The 25,453-nt window shown below is 40.3% G+C and overlaps 1 protein-coding gene across 3 annotated transcripts in view; it reads left to right on the plus strand.

Moving 5' to 3' along the window:
* The window catches only part of Klhl24 (kelch like family member 24), a 28,542-nt gene extending 3,404 nt beyond the window's left edge, over positions 1-25,138 (plus strand). For 2 of the 3 annotated variants that reach the window (XM_021185340.2, XM_029470418.1), the window contains exons 2-7: positions 6,491-7,471; positions 14,585-14,769; positions 15,901-16,019; positions 17,215-17,403; positions 19,432-19,620; positions 22,234-25,138. In XM_021185340.2, coding sequence (XP_021040999.1) covers positions 6,552-7,471; positions 14,585-14,769; positions 15,901-16,019; positions 17,215-17,403; positions 19,432-19,620; positions 22,234-22,434 — 1,803 coding nt within the window. In that variant the 5' untranslated portion in view covers positions 6,491-6,551 and the 3' untranslated portion in view covers positions 22,435-25,138. Of the gene's footprint in view, positions 1-1,503; positions 1,567-6,490; positions 7,472-14,584; positions 14,770-15,900; positions 16,020-17,214; positions 17,404-19,431; positions 19,621-22,233 lie in introns of all 3 variants that reach the window. The other variant, XM_021185338.2, reaches the window with a different exon arrangement.
* The last annotated feature ends 315 nt before the right edge of the window (positions 25,139-25,453 follow it).

Consider the following 25,453-nt stretch of genomic DNA (forward strand, 5'->3'; position numbering starts at 1 on the left):
AAAAAAAAAAATTCTGTTTCTCCCTCTCATTCACAGCAGGGACTTGTTTTGTAGTCCTGGCTGACCTGGAACTTGCTACGCAAATTAAAATAGTCTCTAATTCACAATGATCCTCCTGACTCAGCTTATGGAGTGCTGGGGTTACAAGTGTTCACTCTCTTGTTTTGCTAGGCTTTTCATTTTTAAATGAAAATGCAGTGAGTGTATTGGGGGTGGGGGGAGCTACAAAATGACATTGTTTCCATGTCAGGTCTAGTGAAGAGCATAAGTCAAGCAAAACCTTTTCAGGCAGTAAAAATGCCAACCCTACAGTGTCTAAAATTGAATTTGGATCTAGCATTTGCTACCCTAGTGTCAGACAATAGTAGGACTCTCTTTCATTGGCTTTGGGCCTTACTAACTACTGGTAAAGAATACTTATTTTGGTAGGACTAACCATCACCTGACTTACCAAGACCCAATATCCTTCATCGAGTGTACAGATAAATTATTCTGCCTAATGAAAGTAAAGAAATGTACAAGATAGTGTATTCATGTCCTAATCTTAGCTTACTCTGGGTATAAAGATGTGATTGTGGTATTTTGGGTTTTTTTGTTTTAAGTTGGTTACTCATATTTGTTTTTAATATCGACTTTTGAATCTGCCTAAACTTGAGAATGTACAAGTTCTCTTAATGAATGATTGGGTCAGAACAGCATTTAAATATAATTGCTATTCTATGTACTACTCTAAATCCTGGTATGTACTTTTAAGCATTCTTTTCTATCTCCTACACACAAACACACACACACACACACACACACACACATGTATGTACGTACATACATACACATGCATGCATGCACAACACATGTACACACACACACATCCAGATATACACAATAGCTCACAAAAATTGTGCTGGATTCGTTGTGTGGACATTGTAAGGTTCAGTAAAGCAGAAGAATTATGTATTAAACTTACTTGATAAGCTTGGAGGTTCTATATAAAAATGTATATAATAAAAGCTTAAATTAGAACTAGGTAAGTTTTGTTTTTTCTTTTTTTCTTTTAACTCTTGAGACTTTTCTCAAATTGATTCCAGAGTTACATGTAGTACAGAGTGAATAAACTGTTTACTCTTGACATGTTTGGCTTTGATATCAACTTTGAATCTGCCTAAACTTAAGACATCAACTCTTAGAGTAACTTAATTCTATCGAATTTGAATGCAATGTAAGTTTGTAAGCATCCTTCAAATATTCAAAGTGGAATTATCTCAGGATATACTTTTCTTCATTTCACCATCAAATTTAGCTTACTGTTTTCATAAATAGTAAAAGAAATTTGAATGTCATTGAATATAAAATTAATTTCCTTTAAGAGAGTGTTACTTTTAATGATCTGTATGAAAGTGAACTTTAAATTAAAAAGTTGTAATTTAGTAAGAACTGTTTTCAGCATATTACTAATGTACTTGAGCTGATAGCATCTGACTTATATGTCACTGTTCTCTATTTTAGGTGTGAAAATTTAAATAACACCAGTATTTTGCCTGGGGCTTTGGTCAAACAAATGCTGAGAAGGTATATTTATATTTACTGGCTATTGAAACATCATTACTAGTTTAAACCATTTCATTTCTTTAAGCCAGGATCATTTGGTGCTAGTAAGAATAATAGTGAATAACAGTGACCAATTCTATCAACACAGAATCAGACTGAGTGTGGTGAGGCACACTTGTAATCCCAACACTCAGGAAATGTGGTTAATTTTTAACTATTGCTAGTTTACTTGTAAAAAAAAATAGATAAGTAAAACTGTATTTGTTAAAAATGGGAAAACAAGCTAGGTGTGGTGGCACACACCTTTGATCCCAGCACTCAGGAGGCAGAGGCAGGCGGATTTCTGAGTTCGAAGCCAAAGTTTACAAAGTGAGTTCCAGGACAGCCAGGACTACACAGAGAAACCCTGTCTTGAAAAACAAAAACAAAAAACAAAAACAAAAAAATGGGAAAACAATGGCTGATTAATTTTATATGGAAGACTAAAAGTTATACTTTGAAAGCATATCATACTGTAAGATGACTTCAAATCACCTACCCTGTGATAAGTAGTAAGAATTTGTATTTGGTTCTGTTGTGGAATGCTGGTTAATGAAGTGTTCTTAGAAAAGAGATAGCAAGGGTTCTTGTTCTGTTTTGGTTTTTTGTTATTTTGGTTTTGGTTTTAGTTTTGATTTTGAGACAAAGTTTTCATGTAGGCATGGTTGTCCTGGAACTAGTTCTGTAGACCAAGCTGGCCTCAAACTCAGAGGTCCAACAGCCTCAGCCTCCCAAGTGCTAAGATTAAAGATGATTGCCATCACTGCCTAGCAAGAAAGCAAGTTTTAATTAACCTCTTTATGTCCCCAAATTTACCTAGTACTCCATACATTGCCCTGGCTACAGAAAGCAGGCCCATGTTTTCCTATAGGTGTCAAAGAAATGCAAATTTGTGCAAAGCCAAGGTCTAGTAGATGAATTGTTGAAGGGTTGTTTCTTCTTAAGGTGGTAATTTTGTTCTCTTTGTTGGCTAGTTGGTTGGTTTGATTTGTTTTGAGTTTTTAGACAGTGTATCTCTCTAAGTCAGGCTGGCCTCAGACCTGCAGCTGTCTTCCTGCGTCTGCTTCATCATGGCTAAGATTGTAGGCATACATTGCCATGCCCAGTTTAAAGAGGTTTTTATTGTCAACACCAGTAGTTATATCACTAATCAAGGCCCTAATTGTTTATTGAATTTTCTGAGCCTGAAATACAGAGATGATGATGATGATGATGGTGATGATGATGATGATAAACTAGATAAGCTGATACAAAGAATACATCCTTGATTTTTCTGGATGCTTGATTTGGAAACTGACTTTTAACTAATTTAACCATAATTTGAATCTAGTCTAGTAAAGATTCAAATACGAATTCCTTTCCATGTTATAACTATTTGTGGGTGTATGCTTGTTTTGAGAGAGGGTCTCATGTATCCCAAGCTAGCCTAGAACTCACTCTTAACTGAGGATGACCTTGAACTTGTGATGTTCCTGCATGCCAAGGACCAGCCTCAGCTTGCGCTACAACTTGGTTTGGGAACTACAAAAGAACAACTCTTGAAGTCAATCATGGATACAACCTGACAGCTCTGTGTTCTACTTGAACTGGCTCTCCAGACAGCTCACCTCTTGCATACCAAAGCCCAGTCTTTTCATTTACATATCAATTCAATCATTTACCCAGGGTCCTGTTTTATTATCCCACGAATCAGGAATCAGCATTTTACGACCATAGCCCCTTGATTCATAGAAAAAGATAAGTACATTTTTTTAACATAGCAAATGTATTCAGGGTGATGATGCCTTTGTAAACACAGACAAGAAGCTAGTTGAGTAGGATCCAGCTCTGAGATTACAATTCCTACAACCCCTGGACCTAGATTTACCCTGTCCAAGGCTGACCTTGAACTCAGGATTTACCTGCCTTTGTAAGCACAGACAATAAGCTACCTGGGTGGGATCTGGCTCTGAGATCACTATTCTCACCTCATCTGGACCCAAATTCCATCTTTCCCAGGCTGACCTTGAACTCAGAAATCTGCCTTTGTATTTTTCTGATAACCTGGCTCATTAGTGCAACTGCCTTTGTTCTCTCAGGTCCATGAAGCTGCCTCATACAGTTCATAATGAATCCTTATATTTTGCATAGTGAGAAATTATACATTCTTGATCTCATGTTTTCAGAGTTCTTTCCCACAGCCTTACGGGCTATCCTGAAGGTCACAGCATTCACCATTTTGCTGAGGAACACATTCTCATCTCCCAGACTCATGCTGTTTCTAATTGTCATGGAGTCATTAACCTTAACAAGGAGAGCACTCCCCAAAGGAGGAACATGAAAATATGCACATTATTATACAAACAATCCCTACACCCACAGCAACTGTCAGCACAACTGGGGACCTACCCCTTCCTAGCTCTGCTCCAGGGGCAGAAAACCATACCATGCTGTCCCTTCCATGGCCGTGCAGGACTCAGTACCTGCCTCTATGGTTGATCCTGAACCTCCTTGTGCTCATTCTCAGAGGACATCAAAGAATATTATGTTCTTTAGTTATGTCAGGAATCTTACGTGCTAAGAATTTAAGTTAGAGAGGAATCTACTTGGCATCTTGTCTGTGCTACTGCATATTATCATGCATTATCATTTTGTAATTTTTGCTCTGTTCAACTCTTCTAAAGACTGGATGTATTAGCCAGATAAGTCTGTACAATTAAAAAAAAAGAGTACATTACAATATTAATTCACCTAAGGATAGAAAATAGGAAGAGGTGTTTATTTATTACTTGTATTTTTGTGCTGGTTCGTTTTTTGGGGTGGGTTTTGTTGTTGTTGTTTGTTTTTCAAGTTGATACAAGCGAGAGTTATTTGAGGAAGGGAACTTTAATTGAGAAAATGTCCCCATTGGGTTGCTTGTAGTTGTCTGTAGGACATTTTTTTGATGATTGACATAGGTGGGCCCAGACCACCTTGGGGCAGCACCATCCCTGGACAAGTGGTCCTGAGCTGCATAAGAAAGCAGCTGGCGTGATGTGCATACAAGCCAGGAAACAGTTCTTCATGCCCTCTGCTTCAGTTTCTGCCTCAAGTTCCTGCCCTGACTTCCCCAGTGATAGAGTGTAACCAACCCTGAGAGCATCAAGCGGAAAGAAACCTTTTCCTCCTCAACTTGCTTTTGGCCATGGTGTTTATCATAGCATAGTAACCCTAACTAGTACAATTTTTCTCCAAACTTCCATTATAAATAGGTAGTTTCTGCATTACAATGTTAAATGTGCGTGTTATTTAGGCCCAGCTCTTCATTGTCACATATATTTGTTTATTATGTTGAAAGGCACATGTATGCCACAGAATGTATCTGGATGTCAGAAAATGAGTTGCAGGAGCCAATTTTCTCCTAATTGCTTGGGTTCTGGGGATCTAACTTAGGTTGTCAGGCAGGTGACAGCACCAGTGTAACAGCGCCTATCTATGACTAAGAAATGTGTCCCAATCCCTCAGAGAGACTGCCCGTGAGTAACCAAAGGACTTAGTCACTCTACTAAAGACAGCTCTTTTTTGGTTTTGGTTTTGGTTTTTTCGTTTTTCAAGACAGGGTTTCTCTGTGTGGCCCTGGCTGTCCTGGAACTCACGCTGTAGACCAGGCTGGCCTCGAACTCAGAAATCCGCCTGCCTCTGCCTCCTGAGTGCTGGGATTAAAGGTGTGTGCCACCACTGCCCCGCCTTTTTTGTTCTTTTAAGAATAAGGTCTCACTTATGTAGCCTTGGCTGGCCTGCTGAAAGTCTCTATGTAGACCAGGCTAGTCTTGAACTCACTATATAGCCAAGCATGACCTTGATCTCTTCAGTTTCTTACCTCCACCTCCAAGTGATGAGATTACAAATGTTACTATGAGCCTAGTTTATGTAATACAAACCCAAGGCTCCATGCATACTAGGCAAACACTTGACCAACTGAGCTATGGCCCCACTTTTTAATAGCTGTAATAAATTACTCTATCTTAAAGATATCCTGAGGGGGCTGGAGAGATGGCTCAGTGGTTAAGAGCACCAACTGCTCTTCCGAAGGTCCTGAGTTCAAATCCCAGCAACCACATGGTGGCTCACAACCATCCGTAATGAGATCTGACGCCCTCTTCTGAAGACAGCTACAGTGTACTTACATATAATAACAAATAAATCTTTAAAAAAAAAAAAAAGATATCCTGAGGTTTAGTTGGGGCCCTTTAGCTTGTTCTAAGTATTTTCTGTTAATACAACACTGAAAATCTGTATAAATAAGTTGTGCAAAAAATTCCTGATTATTTCTTTGAGAAAATGGTAGAAAATAAGGCTGGTCATACAGTTTACATATTTAAAAATACAGTGATAGATAAATCCTAACACTGTTATATTAAGGTAATAATTGTTTATATTAAGGTTCTAGCTGTAAGCCATGCCTGTGGGGTTTGCCTGTAAATCATAGCTTCCAGGAGGCTGAGGCAGGAGGAGTTCCAGACCATCCTGGGCTATGTATAGGGAAGACCTTGTTTCAAATAAACCAAAACAATAGATGAAGATTGTTAGTCCAGTTCTGTATGCTTTTTTCTCTTTGCTATATAGAACAGAGTAGAAACTGAGCATCTAAAAGAGAATGTATAACCCTTTGAGCTCAGGACCACGCAAAAGTTGAAGGCTATATAATAAATTCATGCTTAGCTATGTCTTATCTACATAGAGAGGTCCAGCAGGCCAGCCAAGAATACATATGGATATACTAGGATATTGCAAAGTAACTCTCATGTTCTAATCATGCAAATGCAAATTTTTATCAGTTTTTATTAAAATGAGCCCGCTAGTGTATATTGTAGAATATGCTAATCATGTGACTTGTATTTACAAAAAAAGATGAAATTGTCTAAATATTTTTATTTTGTTTTTTTAGTTACATAAAGAAGATCCCTAGGAGCCATTTCTCAGCAATTATATAGTCAACTGATGTAACAATGGTACTAATATTGGGACGCAGATTAAACAGAGAGGATCTTGGGGTGCGTGATTCCCCAGCAACTAAGCGTAAAGTTTTTGAAATGGACCCCAAATCTCTGACAGGTCATGAGTATTTTGACTTCTCTTCAGGATCATCCCATGCTGAAAACATCCTCCAGATATTTAATGAGTTCCGAGACAGCCGCTTATTCACAGATGTTATTATCTGTGTGGAAGGAAAAGAATTCCCGTGCCATCGAGCTGTCCTCTCAGCCTGCAGCAGCTACTTCAGAGCCATGTTCTGTAACGACCACAGGGAGAGCCGAGAAATGCTGGTTGAGATCAATGGCATTTTAGCTGAAGCTATGGAATGCTTTCTGCAGTATGTGTATACTGGGAAGGTGAAGATCACAACAGAGAATGTCCAGTACCTCTTCGAAACCTCCAGCCTCTTTCAGATTAGTGTTCTCCGTGATGCTTGTGCCAAGTTCTTAGAGGAACAGCTTGATCCTTGCAATTGCCTAGGAATCCAGCGCTTTGCCGACACCCACTCACTCAAAACACTCTTCACAAAATGCAAGACCTTTGCATTACAGACTTTTGAGGATGTGTCCCAGCATGAAGAATTTCTCGAGCTTGACAAAGATGAACTTATTGATTATATCTGCAGTGATGAACTTGTTATTGGTAAAGAGGAGATGGTTTTTGAGGCCGTCATGCGCTGGGTCTACCGGGCGGTTGATCTGCGAAGACCACTGTTACATGAGCTCCTGACGCACGTCAGGCTTCCTCTCCTGCATCCTAACTACTTTGTTCAGACAGTTGAGGTGGACCAGTTGATCCAGAATTCCCCCGAGTGTTATCAGTTGCTGCACGAAGCAAGACGGTACCACATACTTGGCAATGAAATGATGTCCCCAAGGACTAGGCCACGCAGGTGAGAAGGTGCTTTACAAGGCTAGTAACAGTTGCTGTTTTAACTATATATTTTACACTCGGGAACTCAGTCTCAGTGTACTCATTTGAGTGTATAGCTTATATGAGACATACACAATTGAAAGTTTATCTGGTGGCTTAGGGATGTAGCTTAGTTTGTAGAGGACCTACCTACGTAAACTGGGTGTGGAAGCACACAGTTGTAATCTTAGCTCACAGAGACGGGTGGATGAGAGTTAAGGGTATCTTCAGATACTGTGTAAATCTTACTGAATCTTGTCAGTCTCACCTTTCAATGACTGTTTTAGTGTTTTGGTTTTTGACATACTAGGCTACATATTATGTAGCCTAGGCTAGCCTTGAAAATCTATGTAACCTGACTTTGAACTCTTGATCCTCCTGCTCTACCTCCCAAGCACTAGCACTACTGGCATGGGACCATGCCCCGCTCAGGTACTGGCATGGGACCGTGCCCCGCTCAGGTACTGGCATGGGACCGTGCCCCGCTCAGGTACTGGCATGGGACCGTGCCCCGCTCAGGTACTGGCATGGGACCGTGCCCCACTCAGGTACTGGCATGGGACCGTGCCCCGCTCAGGTCCTTTGTCTGAAATGGAAATTACATCCATGTTAAAGAACAGTTAAGCTTATGTTTGCAGAAAACTGTGATTGTTGGTATTTTATACGTCTTATATTTTATATATATATATGCCTTAATAATGGAAGGCATAGATTTATTTGGCAGGGTTGTATCTTTGTGGGTGCCCACTCCACAGCATGTGTGTGGCAGTCTGAAGACAACTTTGTGGAGTCAGTTTTCTCGTCCCACCTTTGCATGAGTTCTGGGGATACAGTGGTCCCCAAGCTTACATAGTAGCACTTTTACCCACTGAGCCATCTCATTAGTCCTAAATTTACCTTTCCAAAAAGTTTTTCTTTGTTTTTTAGTTTATGTGCATGGGTGTTTGTTTACCTCTAAGTCTGTGCACCATATACACGCAGAACCCATAGAGACCTGAAAAGGGCATTGAATCCTTTCCAGCTAAAGTTAAAGTCAGTTGTTAGTCCCAGTGTGGTTGCTGGGAATTGAACCCAGCCCCTCTGGAAGAACAGCCAGTGTTCCTAACCACTGAGCCATCCGTCTCATTAGCCCCATTACTTATCTTTTATATGTATGAATGCGTTGCCTGCATTAGGCTGCCTACAAATGAGGTTCCCAAGTAGCAGCATGGGTAACATTGAATGAACCAGACAAGTCTTTGCTGATATAATGACCATATGTGGCAAACACTTCATAATGGGGGTGAGGGGTTGAACACTCGGAAGAACTAAGAGTTTGTAAGTTCATCATACTGAGGTTAGACCCAGCAGTTAGTTGTATCCGTGAATCCTGACTTCTAACATTTACGTGTTCACTCTTGTGGAAGTAAGTACAATATGGTGATAAAAGTCAAATGGGAACCATGAGAGGAGAAAGGGTTTCTGTCAGGGGCGGGGAGAGTAGTAGAGTGCAGAAAGTGGAAGGGGCAGCCGGGTGGAGAGGAGTAGAGGTGGAGAGCGTCCAACAAAGCGAAGCATGGTGACAGCTACCGTGTGTGCTGATTTCCTTTGTTTGCCTGCATGTGTGTCTGTATACCGTGTGGATGCAGTTCCCCCAATAGCCTGATGAGGGCATCAGATCCCCTTGGAACTAGAGAAATGGACAGTGTGAGCTACCATGTGGATGCTGAAACCAAATCACCCTGTGGGAATCTAACCTAGGTCTTTGGGTAGTGGTGGCCCACGCCTTTAATCCCAGCACTTTGGAGGCAGAGGCAGACGAATTTCTGAGTTCGAGGCCAGCCTGGTCTACAGAATGAATTCCAGGACAGCTAGGGCTATACAGAGAAACCCTGTCTCAAACAAAACAAACAAACAAAACCTAGGTCTTATGAAAGAGCAGCAAGTTCTCAGAGCTGATTTTTTAATTTATTTTTATGTTAATGAGTGTTTGCCTCCATCTATGTAAGTACACATGTACACGCCTGGTTTTAGTGCATCTTTTTTTTTTTTTTTTTTGGTTTTTCAAGACAAGGTTTCTCTGTATAGCCCTGGCTGTCCTGGAACTCACTTTGTAGACCAGGCTGGCCTCGAACTCAGAAATCCACCTNTGTCCTGGAACTCACTTTGTAGACCAGGCTGGCCTCGAACTCAGAAATCCACCTGCCTCTGCCTCCCGAGTGCTGGGATTAAAGGGTGCGCCACCACGCCCGGCCTCTCTAGTGCATCTTAACCAAGATATTCTCCCATGTGGCTGGACTGTATAATTCACCATTATTACATGTTTAAATGCTTTGAAATCAGCCACTTTATACAAAGTATTCATTGAGTGTTTCCTGTTAACCCTGAGATAAAACCAACTCCACTATTTTGAGCCAAGTTTAAAGCAAGCTGTATTAAATATTAAATGCTGACCAAGGGATAGACTTTGGTCAGGACCATTCTCTGGACTTTCCCAACTGAGAATGTCCCCAGGCCGTGTGTTGCAGGGATTTATAAGGATAAGCGTATAGGCCCTGTGCTTTCCCACGAGGCTCTGTTATTTTCCATGAACTCCAGCTCCCTGCCTTCCAGGAAGCTCTGTACCTTACCCCCACCTGACCCTTAGGCACTCCTTAGCGCTCCTTCTCAGATGATACCTCTGTTACCAGTTTTTAACTCCTTTTAGAAATATTCTCTGTGTAAGAGTGTGTATGTAGCCTGTCTCCTGCCTTTCGTACAGATAGCTTCACTCACAGTTCCTTCCCTTGCTTTTACCACTTGACAGTTCCTGGGTTTCCTTTTTTATTGCCAGTGCTGGAGCTTTAACCAAAGGCCTTGCTGTAAAACTGTGTGTAACTGTGTGTAACTGGGTTCTGAATGACCACGTGCAGATCTTTACTTTTTGTGTTATTAGAAAAGCTTCCTATGTTGTTCTCAAGAGTTTGCGTGTGTGTGTGTGTGTGTGTGTGTGTGTGTAGTGTCCACAGATAGGCCAGAAGAGGACGTTGGCTTCCTTGAGGTGGAGTTGCAGGCACTTGAGTAGCCTGACAGAGGTACTAGGAACTGAGCTCTGCAAGACCAGTTCATGCTCTGAAGCAACGGAGCCATCTCCAGCCACCTCTGCTTCCTTCTCTTAAGCAACATTTAAATAGTACTCTACGTATGGATAGAACATAATTAGGTTTTGTTGTTTTATTTTATTTTATTGAGAAAGGATCTCATTGTGTATCTATGACTGTCCTGGAAGTTAGAGATGTAAACCAGGCTGACCTCAAACTCACAGAGATCTACCTACCTCTCTGCCTCTAGTACTGGCATCAGTAGAGGTGAATACCACCATTCCTGGCTTATAAATTTTTTTCCCATTGTCTTTACTGTTAGTTATTTAATGGGAATTTTGATTGTTTCTAATATGAATATGGCTAATATGAACATGGCTACTCATGGATTTGCATATGTATGTTACTGTTCTGTCACTCAGAATGAATCTCTACTTTAGCCAGACAACTTTAGAACAACTTTCTGGCCACATGGGAGTAGAATAGCTAAGCAAAAAGATGTTAATTGAAAACCTCACCCTATATTAGTCTGGACAAACAACCAGAAGTGACCATTAAAAGCAACATGTTGTGGGGGTCCCTGCAAGCTCTACTGCCAGCAGAGAAACAACTTCAGGAGGCAAGAAGGACTTAGCTGTCCTGGTTCAAGGAGTTGTGACCTCAGTCAGTCTAGTTTTGATATATTTAAGCTCAGTGCAAGTTTGGAAAAAAGTTCCCATGTGACAGTGATCACAACAAAGCTTAAGGCATGATTATATCAAAACTCCTTTGCAAACTACATGAGACCTCTTCCATAAGGATGCATTCTATTCACTGAGAATCGGTGTTCATGACCAGGGAGTAGGGAGGAAGGGTTTGTAATAAGCATAGAAGTAAACTCTTTTGCAAGTACATAGAACCTCTTTCATAGGAATGGGTTCTGTTGATTAAGAAACAGTGCCTGGGCCTTTGGAGGATTCTGGTGAAGCTTGGCTCTGTAGGTAAAAGATCACCAGGCTATAACAACATCCACTCCAGCCTTCTAGGAAGAAAGCAGGTACACACATCCCTTCCGCTTTAAGAGAAAAGCCTGCATATATAACATTTCTGGTTTCTCTAATGCTTATCTGTGAGCATGAGGAACTCATGACTACTATGAGATGTGGTAGTTTTCTTTTGTTTTGGTACTAGAGATAGACTCAGGGCTTATTCTGCAACTAAGTTATTTCCCTAGTCCTGTTGTCTTAATGGTTTTTATTACTATCTTGACAATTTCATGTGTATAAATATGTATTATATATTATGATCCACTACCACAGTTCCTGCTCTTACCCTCTCCCATTTCTGCTGACCACAGCCCCCTTCTCAACTACCCACTAGCCCCTCTACTTATATGTTTATGTGTGTGTTCAAAGCATATGTGGGAGAGTCTTACCTGGCACTTGGGCAGCTTACCCAAGACTGTACTACTGAAGAAAGTGACTTTCTCTCCTCTGGCCATCATTAATGCCAACAGCAATTCAGGGAAGGATGGAGCTTTATGGCCCCTCCTCCATCCATGGTGAAATGTTGAAAGGTCCCATCTTGTACAGATAATCTGTGTGGTCCTTATTGCTACAGCTGCTGTGTATTCCTTACTGCTACAGCGATAGCGTGTCCAGAAAATAGAGCTACATCACACTCTGCCGTTCTCCAGCTCTTAGCAGTGTTCTCTGAGCCTTGGAAGGGTGTGGTGGTGATTGTCTCATTCAGGGAACTCCACTTACCAGTCACTTGTTCCCAGAATTTTAACCCACTGCCTACTGCAAAATGCTTCCTTCATCAAGGCTGAGAGCAGCACTTTGGGTATAAACACAAATACCTAGAAGGCAGTTTGACCTTGTGTCCGTTTATGTGTTGGTTTTTTTTTTTTTTGAAACAGAGTCTCACTGTGAAGCCCTGCCTCCTGATGAGCCCCCTGCCTCTGCCTCCTGAGGGTTGGGATTAGAAGTATGTGACACCACACTCAGATGTCTTTTTATCTATGAATGTACTATCCATTTACATGATCATTATGCTTTGTGGAGTGAACGTGTTTCTATGTCATGGCTAATAATCATCTAATAATCATCACCCTGGCCACAGATTTAAGCTGTCTCTGAACATTGTACATTTAAGTCACATGGGCATAATTGTGTCTCAGTATTTAAGCATTTCTACCATTAGTTCCCAGTAGTAATTTTTAGATAATTGCCACTTTTTTAAAAGTAAACATTGTGAGTCTTGGTCACTACATTTGTTTTCCTTATAAAAGCCGCCTGCCTGGGGTAGTTCCCAGTGGAAAGCCCTGGCACACAGATTCCTATGTCCTTGCCAAGTTTAGAAAATAAGAAGATCAGATTTCTGTAGGGGTGGATCTAATGTTGACTATGAGAAACCAATTAACTTGCTTCTCTTCTAGTCTGTGTTAGTCTATTCTGCTCTGGTGGCTGATACCAGAAGATTACAATGTCAACGACTCAAGGCTAGCCTGAGCAACAATAGTGAGACCCTGTCCTGTCGCAAAAAAATAAAAAAATTAAAAATTAAAATTAAAAAAAATGTGAGGTTGAAAATTTAGGTTGGTGGCCAAAAGCTTGCCTAGCATGTACAAGGCCCTGGGTTCAAAACTAGTACCATACAAAAAGAGAAAGGAGGAGAACCAGCTAGCAGATTAAATGTGTTAAAGCTGCCTGCTCAGCATGTGGTTATAGTCAAGTCTCTACAGGAGAGCTTTAGAACTGGGTCCTTTCAGCTGATAGCAACTTGAGAAATTCACCCAACATTAAAAAATGTCCTGCCAAAGAATTTGTAATGTTCAAGTCAATAGTGCTGAGACAGTAAGTTGCGTGGCTATAGCAAATACCCACTCCTGTGATTGTGATTTATTCTTTCACTCCTTCAATTCATTTATGTATTTCTTCTAGGGCTGGCCAATCCTGTCTTTAGATAATACAATGAATTGATAGCATTAGATCTTACAGATGGAGAACTCTTCTGTCTCTTTAAGGTTTAAAGTCTTGTGATCTCCATTTTTAATGGATGCATGCATATTGTAACAGTTAGACCTACAGATGTTTTTGAATTTTCTTTGATTTCATATATCCCTAGCTGGACAGCATGAAGACCTTGCAAATTTAATAACTTATTTCTGAAGAAATACTCTTAAATACATAGACATTGGATTTGTTTTTAGCAATAATGAAAAGTGGTAGAATTCTTGCCTTGAAAGCCCAATGACCATGTTTCAGACCCTAGTACTATGGCAAAACAGAAGGCTTAAAAAGTCAAAACCTATAAAAGCCAGAGTGGTATTCCTTGCCTCTAATTTCAGCATTCAGGAGGCAGAAACTAGTGAGTCTGTGCCAGGATAGTCTGGTCTACATAGTGAGTTCCCAGCCAGCCAGAGCTACATAGAGAGACCCTGTATCTAGATCAACCAGCCAACCAGAAAAGACAGAGTTTATGGCTGTAATCCCTTTTCCATCACTCACTTGTATTCTCAGGCTGAGACAGGAGGATCATGATGTTTAAGCCAGCCTGGATGGGTGATATATTGAGGCTGTGTCTTTTTAAAGAAGAAGAAGAAGTTTAATAGTAGGGGCAGGCTCACTGGTTAAGAGCACTTGATACTTTTGCAAAGGACCAGGGATTGGTTCCCAGCACCCACATGGTGACTCATAGCCATCCCTAACTCCAGTTCCAGGGTATCCAGTATCCAGTCCCATTCTTTGACCTCCATAGAAACCAAGCTCATGGGTGGTGCACATACATACATTCAGGCAAAACACTCATACATGTAAACCTAAAACACTTTAAAAGAAAAATCCTTGTAGATATTTTCTATGGTATAATGATGCCACTAGTGAATCACCGCAATGTAAATCGCTGGCAGCTTGTACTGTTCGGCATATCTGCAAGGACAAATTTAATTGCCTGTCATGGCATTAGGGCTTGATTATATTTTAACAGTCTTGATTATATTTTAATATACCACTTAATTATTATTTGTGCATTCTTAACAATAATTATTTTAGGTCTACTGGCTATTCCGAGGTGATAGTTGTGGTTGGAGGCTGTGAGCGAGTTGGAGGATTTAATCTTCCATACACTGAGTGCTATGATCCAGTGACAGGAGAATGGAAGTCCTTGGCCAAGCTTCCAGAATTTACCAAATCTGAGTATGCAGTCTGTGCACTGAGGAATGATATTCTTGTTTCAGGTAAATAAAAATTATTATAGTAGCTACAACTTTTGATTGGGAATCAGATTGGCTGTTTTTAAATGATAATGACTTACTGAGTGTAAAATGAATATATCAGATAAACAAGTTTATACAACAAAACTGAAAAGACTTTTTGCCCTTGAAAGCAAGAATACTTACAAAAGTTCTACCAAAAAATGGTTTGGGTCATAATATTTTAAATGCTTTTGTGTACATTTGAGTATATGTATTTTAACTCTGTGTGTGTGTGTGTGTGTGTGTGTGTGTGTGTGCGTGTGTGTGTGCATGTGCATATGTTTTCATATATGTGTGTGCACAGGAGAACATAGAAGTGCCTACAGAGGCCAAAAGAGATCATGAGATCTCCTGGAGTTGGAGTTGTAGGCAGTTGTAAGCCGCCATGGGAGTGCTGAGTACACTCAGGTCTTCCGGACTAGCAGCACTGAGCCACCTCTCTAGCTTAAAGTGAAAGTTGTAGAAGTTATGGTTTATCTTTTTTTCTTTTTCTTTCTTTTTTTTTAAGAATCATTTCTTTTTCTTTCTTTTTTTTTTTTAAGAATCATTGTAAACTGTAAAGTTAGAAGTATTCATACAATTAAATATGTTTAATTTGCTTGTTTTCTAAAATTCTCTCCCCAAGTTTATCAATTAGAATTTACCTATAAAAATTATTAACTTGAACATATTTATTATACATGATGTAGTCCTAAAAGTCAGACAAAATGACAGATTTGAAAAGTATAGCTGGTGTTTATGCTTTGAAGCCTGTTGATTAACAGCAGTTATTGCTGATTGCTATTTACTACCCAGTGAGTAGCTCTGGTCATACACCTGATTTTCTGTGGTTTTTACAACATCTTTAGAATTACCCTATTTGTGCTTATCTGGGATGCCTGGTTTATAAAACCCACTTTCTGTATTTATTATTTTGGACCTTACAGTCATTATTTTTCAAGATAAGAGTTGGCAGAATTTAAATCTGCTGTGTGTAACTTTTTCTATTAAGCTATAGAAGGTGAACTTCTTGAGTTGAACAGGAAAATTCGGCTTCATTACCTGTGTTAGTGGCATTGCCCTCTGGTTGTACTCAAGTGATATTACCACGTGTGCATTGTTTTACATTTGAAGGTGGAAGAATCAACAGCCGTGACGTCTGGATTTATAATTCACAGCTAAACATCTGGATCAGAGTCGCTTCTCTAAATAAAGGCAGATGGCGCCACAAAATGGCTGTCCTTCTCGGGAAAGTAAGAGAAAAAGCTTTTTATTATTTCTGCTGGTGAATGTCCAAAAGAAATGCCACAGCTGCATCTTGCATTTCCCTCTGGGTATTTTGGCTTCGAATGATATTTCCTTCCATTACTAACCAAGATAAACTAAAGACATAAACAATATGACACTGTGCTTTTTGAATAGATATTCTGTTCTCCCAATTTCAAATTTGTAGCAGTACAGCACATTTCTCACACACTGGAATCCAGATGCTTAAGAACTAGAAAAGCATTATGTCAGATTACAAAACCAGGCCAGTGTCTAGGCCACACAACTTTCCCCTTTGACTGAATTTGGCAATCAAGCAGAAAAAATGGTTATCTCAAGTAGTATTATTTTGCCTTCTTTATTTGTGCAAGAGGGGATAAAACGAAGATAAACTCTCCAACACATTTTGTTTACTTTCTCTGTGTGTTGGGGGTGGTAGTGGTGATGGATTGTGTTCTTTGTTGTGTGTATTCATGTGTCTGTGCCCTTGAAGGCCAGAAAATGGTGTCAGATCCTCTGGACCTGGCTGCTGGGAAGAGAACCTGGGTCCTCTGTAGAAGCAGCAAGAGCTCCCGACTGCTAACTCTCCAGCCCATATTCACTTTCTTTTTCTTTTTTTAAGACAAGGTCACATTGCACATGAGAAAAGTGCAATGTACAGAAGTGGCATTGGTTACTGTGGAGGCACAGAGGCACAGAGCTAAATTGTGGCCAGATTTAAATTACAAAGTGTGAAGTTTAGCTCGACTCTTAAGCATTCACTGATGCTCTGTTAAAGGATTGATTGGTGATGTTTGCAGAAGGTTGGCATGTGATTTGAGGAACATGAAATGATGCAGACCCTTGGATAAATGGTAATGATGGAGAACAAATGGAAGGGCAGGTGTGAGAGATCCTTTGGAAGACCCAGTTGGACTTCGCAGTTAATTACATGTGGCAAGAAGAGTTTGTTTGTTTGTTCATATGTTTGTTTGTTTGTTTGTTTGTTTTGTTAAAGATTTGTTAATTTCATGTATGTGGGTACACAACATCAGATGCCCATTACAGATGGTTGTGAGCCACCATGTGGTTGCTGGGAATTGAACTAAGTCCTTGAATGAGAGAGATTCTCTAATTTTAACAGAGCAGATAAACATTTTAGACTTGCTAATTAAGATTCCTTTCCCTGTATTTTATGTATAGGTGTATGTTGTTGGCGGCTATGATGGGCAAAACAGACTTAGCAGTGTAGAGTGTTATGATTCCTTTTCAAATCGTTGGACAGAAGTTGCTCCACTTAAGGAAGCAGTGAGCTCTCCTGCAGTGACAAGCTGTATAGGAAAATTGTTTGTGATTGGTGGAGGACCTGATGATAATACTTGTTCTGATAAGGTAAGACATATGCTTAGAGAAACTACCCATGCTATGTACAAAAGGGAGAGACAGGTGGTCTCTTGAATAGATAGATGGCTAGGATACTGAATGTGAGGGATCTTTTAAAAATTGTCTGGTATTTTCTTCTTTGAGGGGAAAAGCATTCAATTCCAAGTTGCCATAGTGATACCATAATGCAGCCAGTGATTTTCTATGTGTAACAAATGGGATTAAACCTTTTTGAAATGAGCTAATCTCAGGGTTAAACTTTATTGTCGTCTATAGGATTTAAAAGTTACATACATCACAGAAAATTAATGAGCAAAGGTAAATTATACTGCTTCCAACTAGGTCATTTTCTTTAAACCTTTGAAAGGAACAAAAGAAGAGGGAAGATTGCCTATATAGTGTGAACAGAGGACGGCCCAAATAGCAGCAGTTCACCCAGCTCTGGGACAGAAGAACATGTGCTGTCCTGGCATTTCGGTAGACATCATGTTTATTCTAGGGAAGAGTATCCAATGGATAATTGGCTTAGCAGTGATAATGAAATTTCAAATCATTTTCCTACTAAATGTTAATATATCATCAAGTATTATGGCACCAGTGAGTGTCACAGTAGCTAAAGTGCCAACCACCAAACCTGACGGTCTGGTTAAGTCCTCAGATCCTGTAATATAGGAGGGCAGCCACTCTGCAGGCTCCTCTGACCTTCACATGGGCACTGTGACAATACATACAGAGTTTATGCTCATTAAAAATATACTAAACTGAGCTTGCTTGCTGTTCTTCTGAGGTAAGGACTCCCTAAAAGCATAAAGAAATGATAGTCAATTTACATGAGGCAATTTCAGAGAAACTTAAGACTTGATTTTAGTGTACATAAGTCAACCTAGAGGCCATCCCTCTTGGAAAAAATTCTGTGTGTATTTTGTTGTGGGTTAATAATGGGGTCCTGTGTCAAGTCCAACACAGGGCTAGGGTCACTCATAGAGGCAGACGCAGGAAGTTTGACTAGTGCACACCCCATGTCGCTACCCACCCATAGTGCATCAGTCTGTGGGAAGCCTCAGGATCCACTCCAGTGGTGGGGAGCCGCAGTCTGAGGTCCCTGCAGAACCTGTTTGGCTCACACCACAGACACCACAGAAGAGCTGAGAACAGAGTGTGAGCCTGTGGGTGGGCTCTGGCCCTGGGCCGGAGGGAAAAGGACAGGGAGGAGAGAGTTCCAGCTGGTTCCCTTGGGGAGGAGAGTCCTAGGCTTAATGTGGTAGAGACCCTCTGGGAACCCTGAGAGGCTTTCTTTGGAAAGCTGGACGAACAGCTCTCTGAGAACAACCTGCTCCATTGTTCCAGCGTGGCGGGTCCCAATGAGACGAGATAGTCCATGGTTTTAAGGTGTTTATTGTAGAAAGCCAGAGAGAGGGAGAAGAGTAGAGAAGTAGAGACTGGCCATGGCCACATGGAAAGAGGAAAGAAGGGAAGAGGGGGGGAGCAAGAGGGCAAGAAAGAGAGGCAAGAGTTAAGTAAGAGCAGGGGGGCGGGGTTGGCAAGTAGCTCCTTTTATAGTGGCTAGGCCATCCTGTCTGTTGCCGGGTAACTGTGGGGTGGAGTGTGGACAGCCTATGTGACTGATGGCCACAGAATTATGGAGCTGGGTCCCTGTGTCAGGAGCCTATATCTGGGAGCACGGCAAACAGGCCTTCCGCATCCCTTGCAGATTAATCTGCTGGGTCTCCCGGGTTTAAACCTAGCTCAACCAGAAAACAGGCTACCTTTCACAGTCCCACATTTTGTTACTATCTTATGTTTGATGGTAAAAAATTAGCCTTTCTTTGATTTTTTTTTTCAAACAAAGGAGTTTTATCCTTGACCAAGAAGCAAAACTTTTCCTAATACATAAATTTTATTAATCAGAGTAACCTCATTTAATTCTTTGAATTAACAGGATTTAATTTTTAACCATGTTTCTACATATTAACACATTTTTAAGCAGATTTGCATATTTATATAGAAATTTTACTCCATATTTTTCTGTATTATTAGGTCCAATCTTATGACCCAGAAACCAATTCTTGGCTACTTCGTGCAGCTATCCCTATTGCCAAGAGGTGCATCACAGCTGTCTCTTTAAACAACCTGATCTACGTAGCTGGTGGGCTGACCAAGGCAGTGTATTGTTACGATCCCGTTGAAGACTACTGGATGCATGTACAAAACACATTCAGCCGGCAGGTAAAAGCACAGAGAGTCCAGACAGAAATACAAGAGGGAACAAGTGACGTGATTATTTACTGGAATCTCACTTTTCAAATAGTTCATATATTTTAAAATTTCCTCCCAAGGAGTTATTTTTATTCTTTCTTTATTTTTGTGGTGCTGAGATTGGGTCCAGAGCCTCATGACACCAGGTACACTCTACCCAGATCCATGCTCTGCCCCAAGGACTAGCTTTAGCAAACTAACTTACCTTTCAATAGCCCAACAGTAAGTATCCATTATGTTTAGGCTTTTTGGTTTTTCAAGACAGGATTTCTCTGTATAGCCCTGGCTGTCCTGGAACTCACTCTGTAGACCAGCCTGGTGTGGAACTCAGAAATCCGCCTGCCTCTGCCTCCCGAGTGCTGGGATTAAAGGTGTGTGCCACCACACCCGGCTATATTTAGGCTTTTGGTTTAAAAAAATCCAACCTTTACCTTTTTTAGAATTTCATTCTAGTCTTCCTACCCTTTCTCTTTATATTTCAGAAAAGGAGAAAAATGGCTCTCTGTTTGTAGTCTTATTAGTTGTTTTGTTATAAAGGAAGTGGTTATGTTCATACCTCATTCATCCACACATTCTACCTGAAGCCCCAGCTCCCCTTTTTCTCTGCTATTTCAGAAAGGCTCCCAACTTCCGGGGTCTTGGCTTTGCTTATCCTCCTTTTATTACCAAAATGCTGCTCCAAAGGCTAGAACTTTGTCTCTCCTCGTATCAGTAAAGATGATGTAGAGGGAGACAGCACAATGGAGTGAATGTGTTGGTATGTGCACAGGAATGTGAGTGCTCAGAGAGACCAGAAGACAGGCCAGTGCCCTGTAGTTTCAGTTACAGATGGTTGTCAGCTACCTGATGGGGGTGCTGGGAACCAAACTGCAGTCCTCTGCAAGGGAAGGAGGTATCCTTACCCTCTCTCCAGCCTGTCCTCCCAAAATGTGTTCCTTCCTTCCTTCCATCTGTCCATCCAGAAACTTTCTGTCTCTCTTTCTCTCTTTCCCTTTCTTTTTCTTTTTCTCTTTCCCTTTCTTTTTCTCTTTCCCTTTCTTTCTTTCTTTCTTTCTTTCTTTCTTTCTTTCTTTCTTTTTTCACTTGTTGGCTCTATTTTGTCTTTCTTAGTTTGATTAGTTGGCTAAATTTTTGCTTGCCTTCCTTCCTTTTTCTTTTTCTCCTCCTCCTTTTCCTCTTCTTCTTCCTCCTCCTCCTTCTCTTTTTTAAAAAAAAAAAAAAAAACAAAAACAGGTCTCATGTTGTAACCCTGGCTGGCATGGAACTCACAGATCTGTTTTCTTCACCCTCCTCAGTTCTGCATGCCCAGTCTCCAAAGACAAGTCACTAGTAGTCATTTCTTCATTTGTTTTTAGTTTCTTATCTTTTTCCTCTTAAGTCTCATGGCTTAACTCTAGTTTATTCCTGACTTACTTCATTTACTGCTTACGATTGATCTTGTTTCAAATGCCTGTTTTCACCCGCTGTGTGGCCTTGTCCATGGTGCACCAAGGTTTCAGACTTACAGAGGAATCTGCCTGCTTCTCTCATGCTGTCTCTATCTTGATGTTTCAGAATCCTTAGCTAGGTTTTTTCACTGTCTCTAACAGAGACAAGCACACATTAAAGCTGTCCTTAGAATTCTGTCCTCTAACTGTTATAGCTTCTCTATATCAGTTTGCTACCAGTTATTTTCCAACAGATTTCATTATGTCCCCTTACTAAGAAGCCTCCTGAGAAACTCTAAAGCTCGCCACTTTGTTCTAGACCTTCTGATGTCTCATCTTTGCTTTGTTCTCAGCTAAAAGGCCAAGGAGGGATTGCTTTGTGCTCTCCCCCCTCAATCCCCCAATCACTGTCTCTGTCTCTGTCTTTTGGCTGTCCTGGAACTCGATATGTAAACCAGGCTGGGCTTGAACTCAGACATCAGCCTGCCTGCCTCTTGAGTGCTGGGATTAAAAGTGTGTGTCATCACTGCGAAGCCGTGGCTTTTTTACACATTTGTGTGTGTGTGTCACAGCACATGTGGAGGTCAGAGGTCAACATGTAGGATTCCAGCATGAGGGTCCTGCAATGGAACACACAATTATTGGGATTGGCAGCAAGCATCTTTTACCCAGAAACGCATTTACCAGGTCCCCTTATGGTTTGAGGTGTCTGTGTGTGTACACACGTGTGTATGCATTCCATGTGTGTAAGTACTCCCCGCCCCCCATGCCCCAGATACCAGAAAGGAGTGTTGGATCCCCTAGAATGCCTGCTGGGAACTGAACATGGGTCCTCTGGAGAACAGCAGATGCTCTTAAGCACAGTGCCATCTCCAGCCCCTGCTCTGGTTTTTTAAATGCTTATTTCCTATACTGGAATGAAAGCCTTGTCAGTCTCCTCTAGGCCTCTGTTAGTAACAAATCATCTTAGTATTCACTTCATTCATGTAAATATCAACACTCAAACATACAACAGGAGTTGGGCAAAAGGGATGTTACGTCTCCCTTTCTTATATTTTGTTAATGCATGTTGATGCTTTTTCAGTTTATTGTCAAATCCTTTATCTTCAATAGTTAATTGGTTTTTTGTTTGTTTTTTATATATTTGGTTAAACAGGAAAACTGTGGTATGTCTGTTTGTAATGGTAAAATCTATATCCTGGGTGGAAGACGGGAAAATGGAGAAGCCACAGATACTATTCTCTGTTACGATCCTGCGACAAGTATCATCACAGGAGTGGCTGCAATGCCCAGGCCAGTGTCCTACCACGGCTGTGTAACTATTCATAGATACAATGAGAAGTGCTTTAAGCTCTAACTAAACCCAGGATACCTCACACAAGAAGCCAACGCCAATCCAAGAGGAAAGTTTTTAAAACAACCACGTGAGAACTCAACTCCTTTGCATAAAGAAATAAATAATCCGATGCCTTTCTGACCCCAAATTCCAATATTTCAAGCTGTCATAGATCCTTTCCTGTACTGGGGGTGGGAGGTTGGCTGAGTGAGACCAGTGCACCTTTACCCCAGCACTCAGAAGGCAGACTTCTATACGTTTGAACCCAGCCTGGTCTACATAACGAGTTCTAGGCTAGCAAAGGCTACACAATAAGGCCTTGTCTTTTGAAAAAAAAAAGTCATAATTTGGCCTATGATTATACTTTGGCATTTTTGAAATACTATGTGGGGTAGGCAGTGTAAACTTCTTAGGGACTTGTGAACCAATTTTCAGGAATGTGTCCTGTTTTTGTCAATTATGTAGAGAACATTGCATGAATGAAGCTTTTTTTTTTTTTTTTGGTTGAATTGCCTGATGTTAAGAATGTTTAGAATTCATTGTGAGAGGAAGAAATGAGTTTGTTTGTTCATTTGTTCACTTTAACAATTTATTTAACTTTATGTACATTGGTAGAAGGGGATCAGATCCCTTGGAACTGGAGTTACAGACAGTTGTGAACTGCCATGTGGGTACTGAGAATTGAACCCCGGTCCTCTGGAAGAACAGACAGTGCTCTTAACCACTGAGCCATCTCTCAAGCCCCAAGAAATGACTATATCCATACTGGTTATTTCTATTGAAGGCTTTTTGGGGTTTTGTTTGGTGTTTTTTCTAATTGTAAAAGTGTAGTGACAATTCAGCTACCATAGAATACCAAATTTTATGACTTTATAGACTATTCTCTGATATTAAATACTTTTTGTGAGTTTATGTAGGAGATGTAAAAGTAAGGAGATTTAAATTATACATTAGTCCCTAAGGAAAAATTAAAATTACTATTGAAGAAAAAAAAATGTGATCCACTTTGGTTCTCAGGGTATTTAATGACTCATCTGTGCGTCCACTAAAGAATTTCTTTCTTTTAAACTAACATAGGAGTTGAAATCCCTTTTACAGAGCAAGGCAGGTGTCTCTGTTCAGGATCTGTTTCCCAGGCATGGTAGTGCAGACCTGTATCCAGGATCTGGGAAGTGCATCAAAAGAAACCAGATGGGCTGAAGAGATGGCTCAGTGTTTACGAACACTTCCTGCACTTGCAGAGAACCCAGGTTTGGTTCCCACCCTTATCAGGTAGCTCAAAATTTCTGCAATTCTAGTTCCAGGGAATCGAACACCTTCTGTCCTCCCTGGGCATCTATAAATATATGGTGCACATAAATTCACACAGGAACACGTGTATAAAAGAAATATATCTTAAGACAAAACTGCATTTGCAATACTGCTGTAAGAAAAACAAGAACAGGTTTGCTCCTACCCAGCCTGGCAGAGTTGGACCTAACTCGTGTGATGCCTTGTGAGTGCCTCTCTGCTGCCTTGTGAGCAGTTATTAGGCTAGGAGGGTTGACTGATTCCTTAATATCCTACAGCAGTGGGGCCTCTCACTTGTAACTCTGACCAGCAGCGATTCCGGTCTCCAGAGAGAAATCTCTTATTTGGGAGAGCTCTTTTATTTATATAAAATACTGATCATCATTTTCAGATTTCTATTAAATTTTCCCTCTAGGTTTTTCACCTCCATTTTGTAAAGCTTAGCAGTTTGTAAAGGGAAATGTGAAATTTTTCTTAGAAACATAAGTGAATACAGCAGGAATTAGCACAACTAATTATTGTAACTTCCAGTGCCCTGGGCTGCAGCAGGTGGCTTGCTGTGTAGCTTCCCAGTCTCTCACTATAATATACTCCTTGTCAATGACAATGGTGTCATTAGATTTCTGTTCAAATGCAGGCAGTTATCAGGAGCCTAGCATTGGCAAACAACTTTTTCCTCATCTTAGGATAATGCAAATGTTTTTTAAGAGTCATGCTACGTTGGGCTCTAAATTCTGAGAAAAATGCTAAAAAATACACTTAGGAAATTGTTTTCAAGTCATAAATTTTAAGTGATATAACATAGCTATAAAAACAATTCAGAAAATCATCTGTCAGGTGAGCAACAGATGTATGTAAAACTGAGGGTGTTTGTACTGTAATTTTATAGTAAATATCTGCATTATGCTTTTGTTAGAGAATGGAAATTGTTTAGTTCAGAAATTCTTAACAGTAAAGTGTGTGAACAAAGGTGTTTTATAAATGCTTAGGATTCTACAAACGATAATTGTTATTCTCATGTATATTTGTAAGATCATGTCCATTCATAAATACATATAAAAGACTTGGTCAAAGTAAATTTGTATTTTAGTATTTTTGTCTGTTGTAAAAGTATTATCTACTTGTATCTTACAATGTTTATCTTTCATATATTCTCATGTTTATTGCAGTAAATTGGAAAAAATCCTGAAAATCAGAATTTGTTTAAACAAATTAATTTTTATGTTACAAATTATATTAAAAGTTACCAGAAATTACCTGAATCCTAGAAAATTAACTTTTAAAAGCTACCCAGTTGATATTTTAACTTCCTTTAATTACTTACCTTTGCTAATCCTTGATAAATAATAGTGGTAAGCCCTGGTTTAAAAAATAATAATTTTGCCGGGCAGTGGTGGCGCATGCCTTTAATCCCAGCACTTGGGAGGCAGAGGCAGGTGAATTTCTGAGTTCGAGGCCAGCCTGGTCTACAGAGTGAGTTCCAGGACAGCCGGGGCTACACAGAGAAACTATGTCCCCCCAAAATAATTAATTTTAGGGTATAATAAATGTATTAAAAGGGCTATATCAACCATCCTAGAGTCAGACTATCTTCATTCTGCCATCCCATAATTGGCAGACTTTGTTCTGATAGGTGATGTTTATATGAGCCTCTAAGTTAGGATGTGTATGTGTTTATATGTAGATAGTATAACTGTGTACATATATCACAAACACCCAATGGTTTTTGCAGTTTAATTATCAGAAATTT

The sequence above is a fragment of the Mus caroli genome, chromosome 16, assembly GCF_900094665.2.
Source record: "Mus caroli chromosome 16, CAROLI_EIJ_v1.1, whole genome shotgun sequence".
Taxonomy (NCBI): Eukaryota; Metazoa; Chordata; class Mammalia; order Rodentia; family Muridae; genus Mus; species Mus caroli.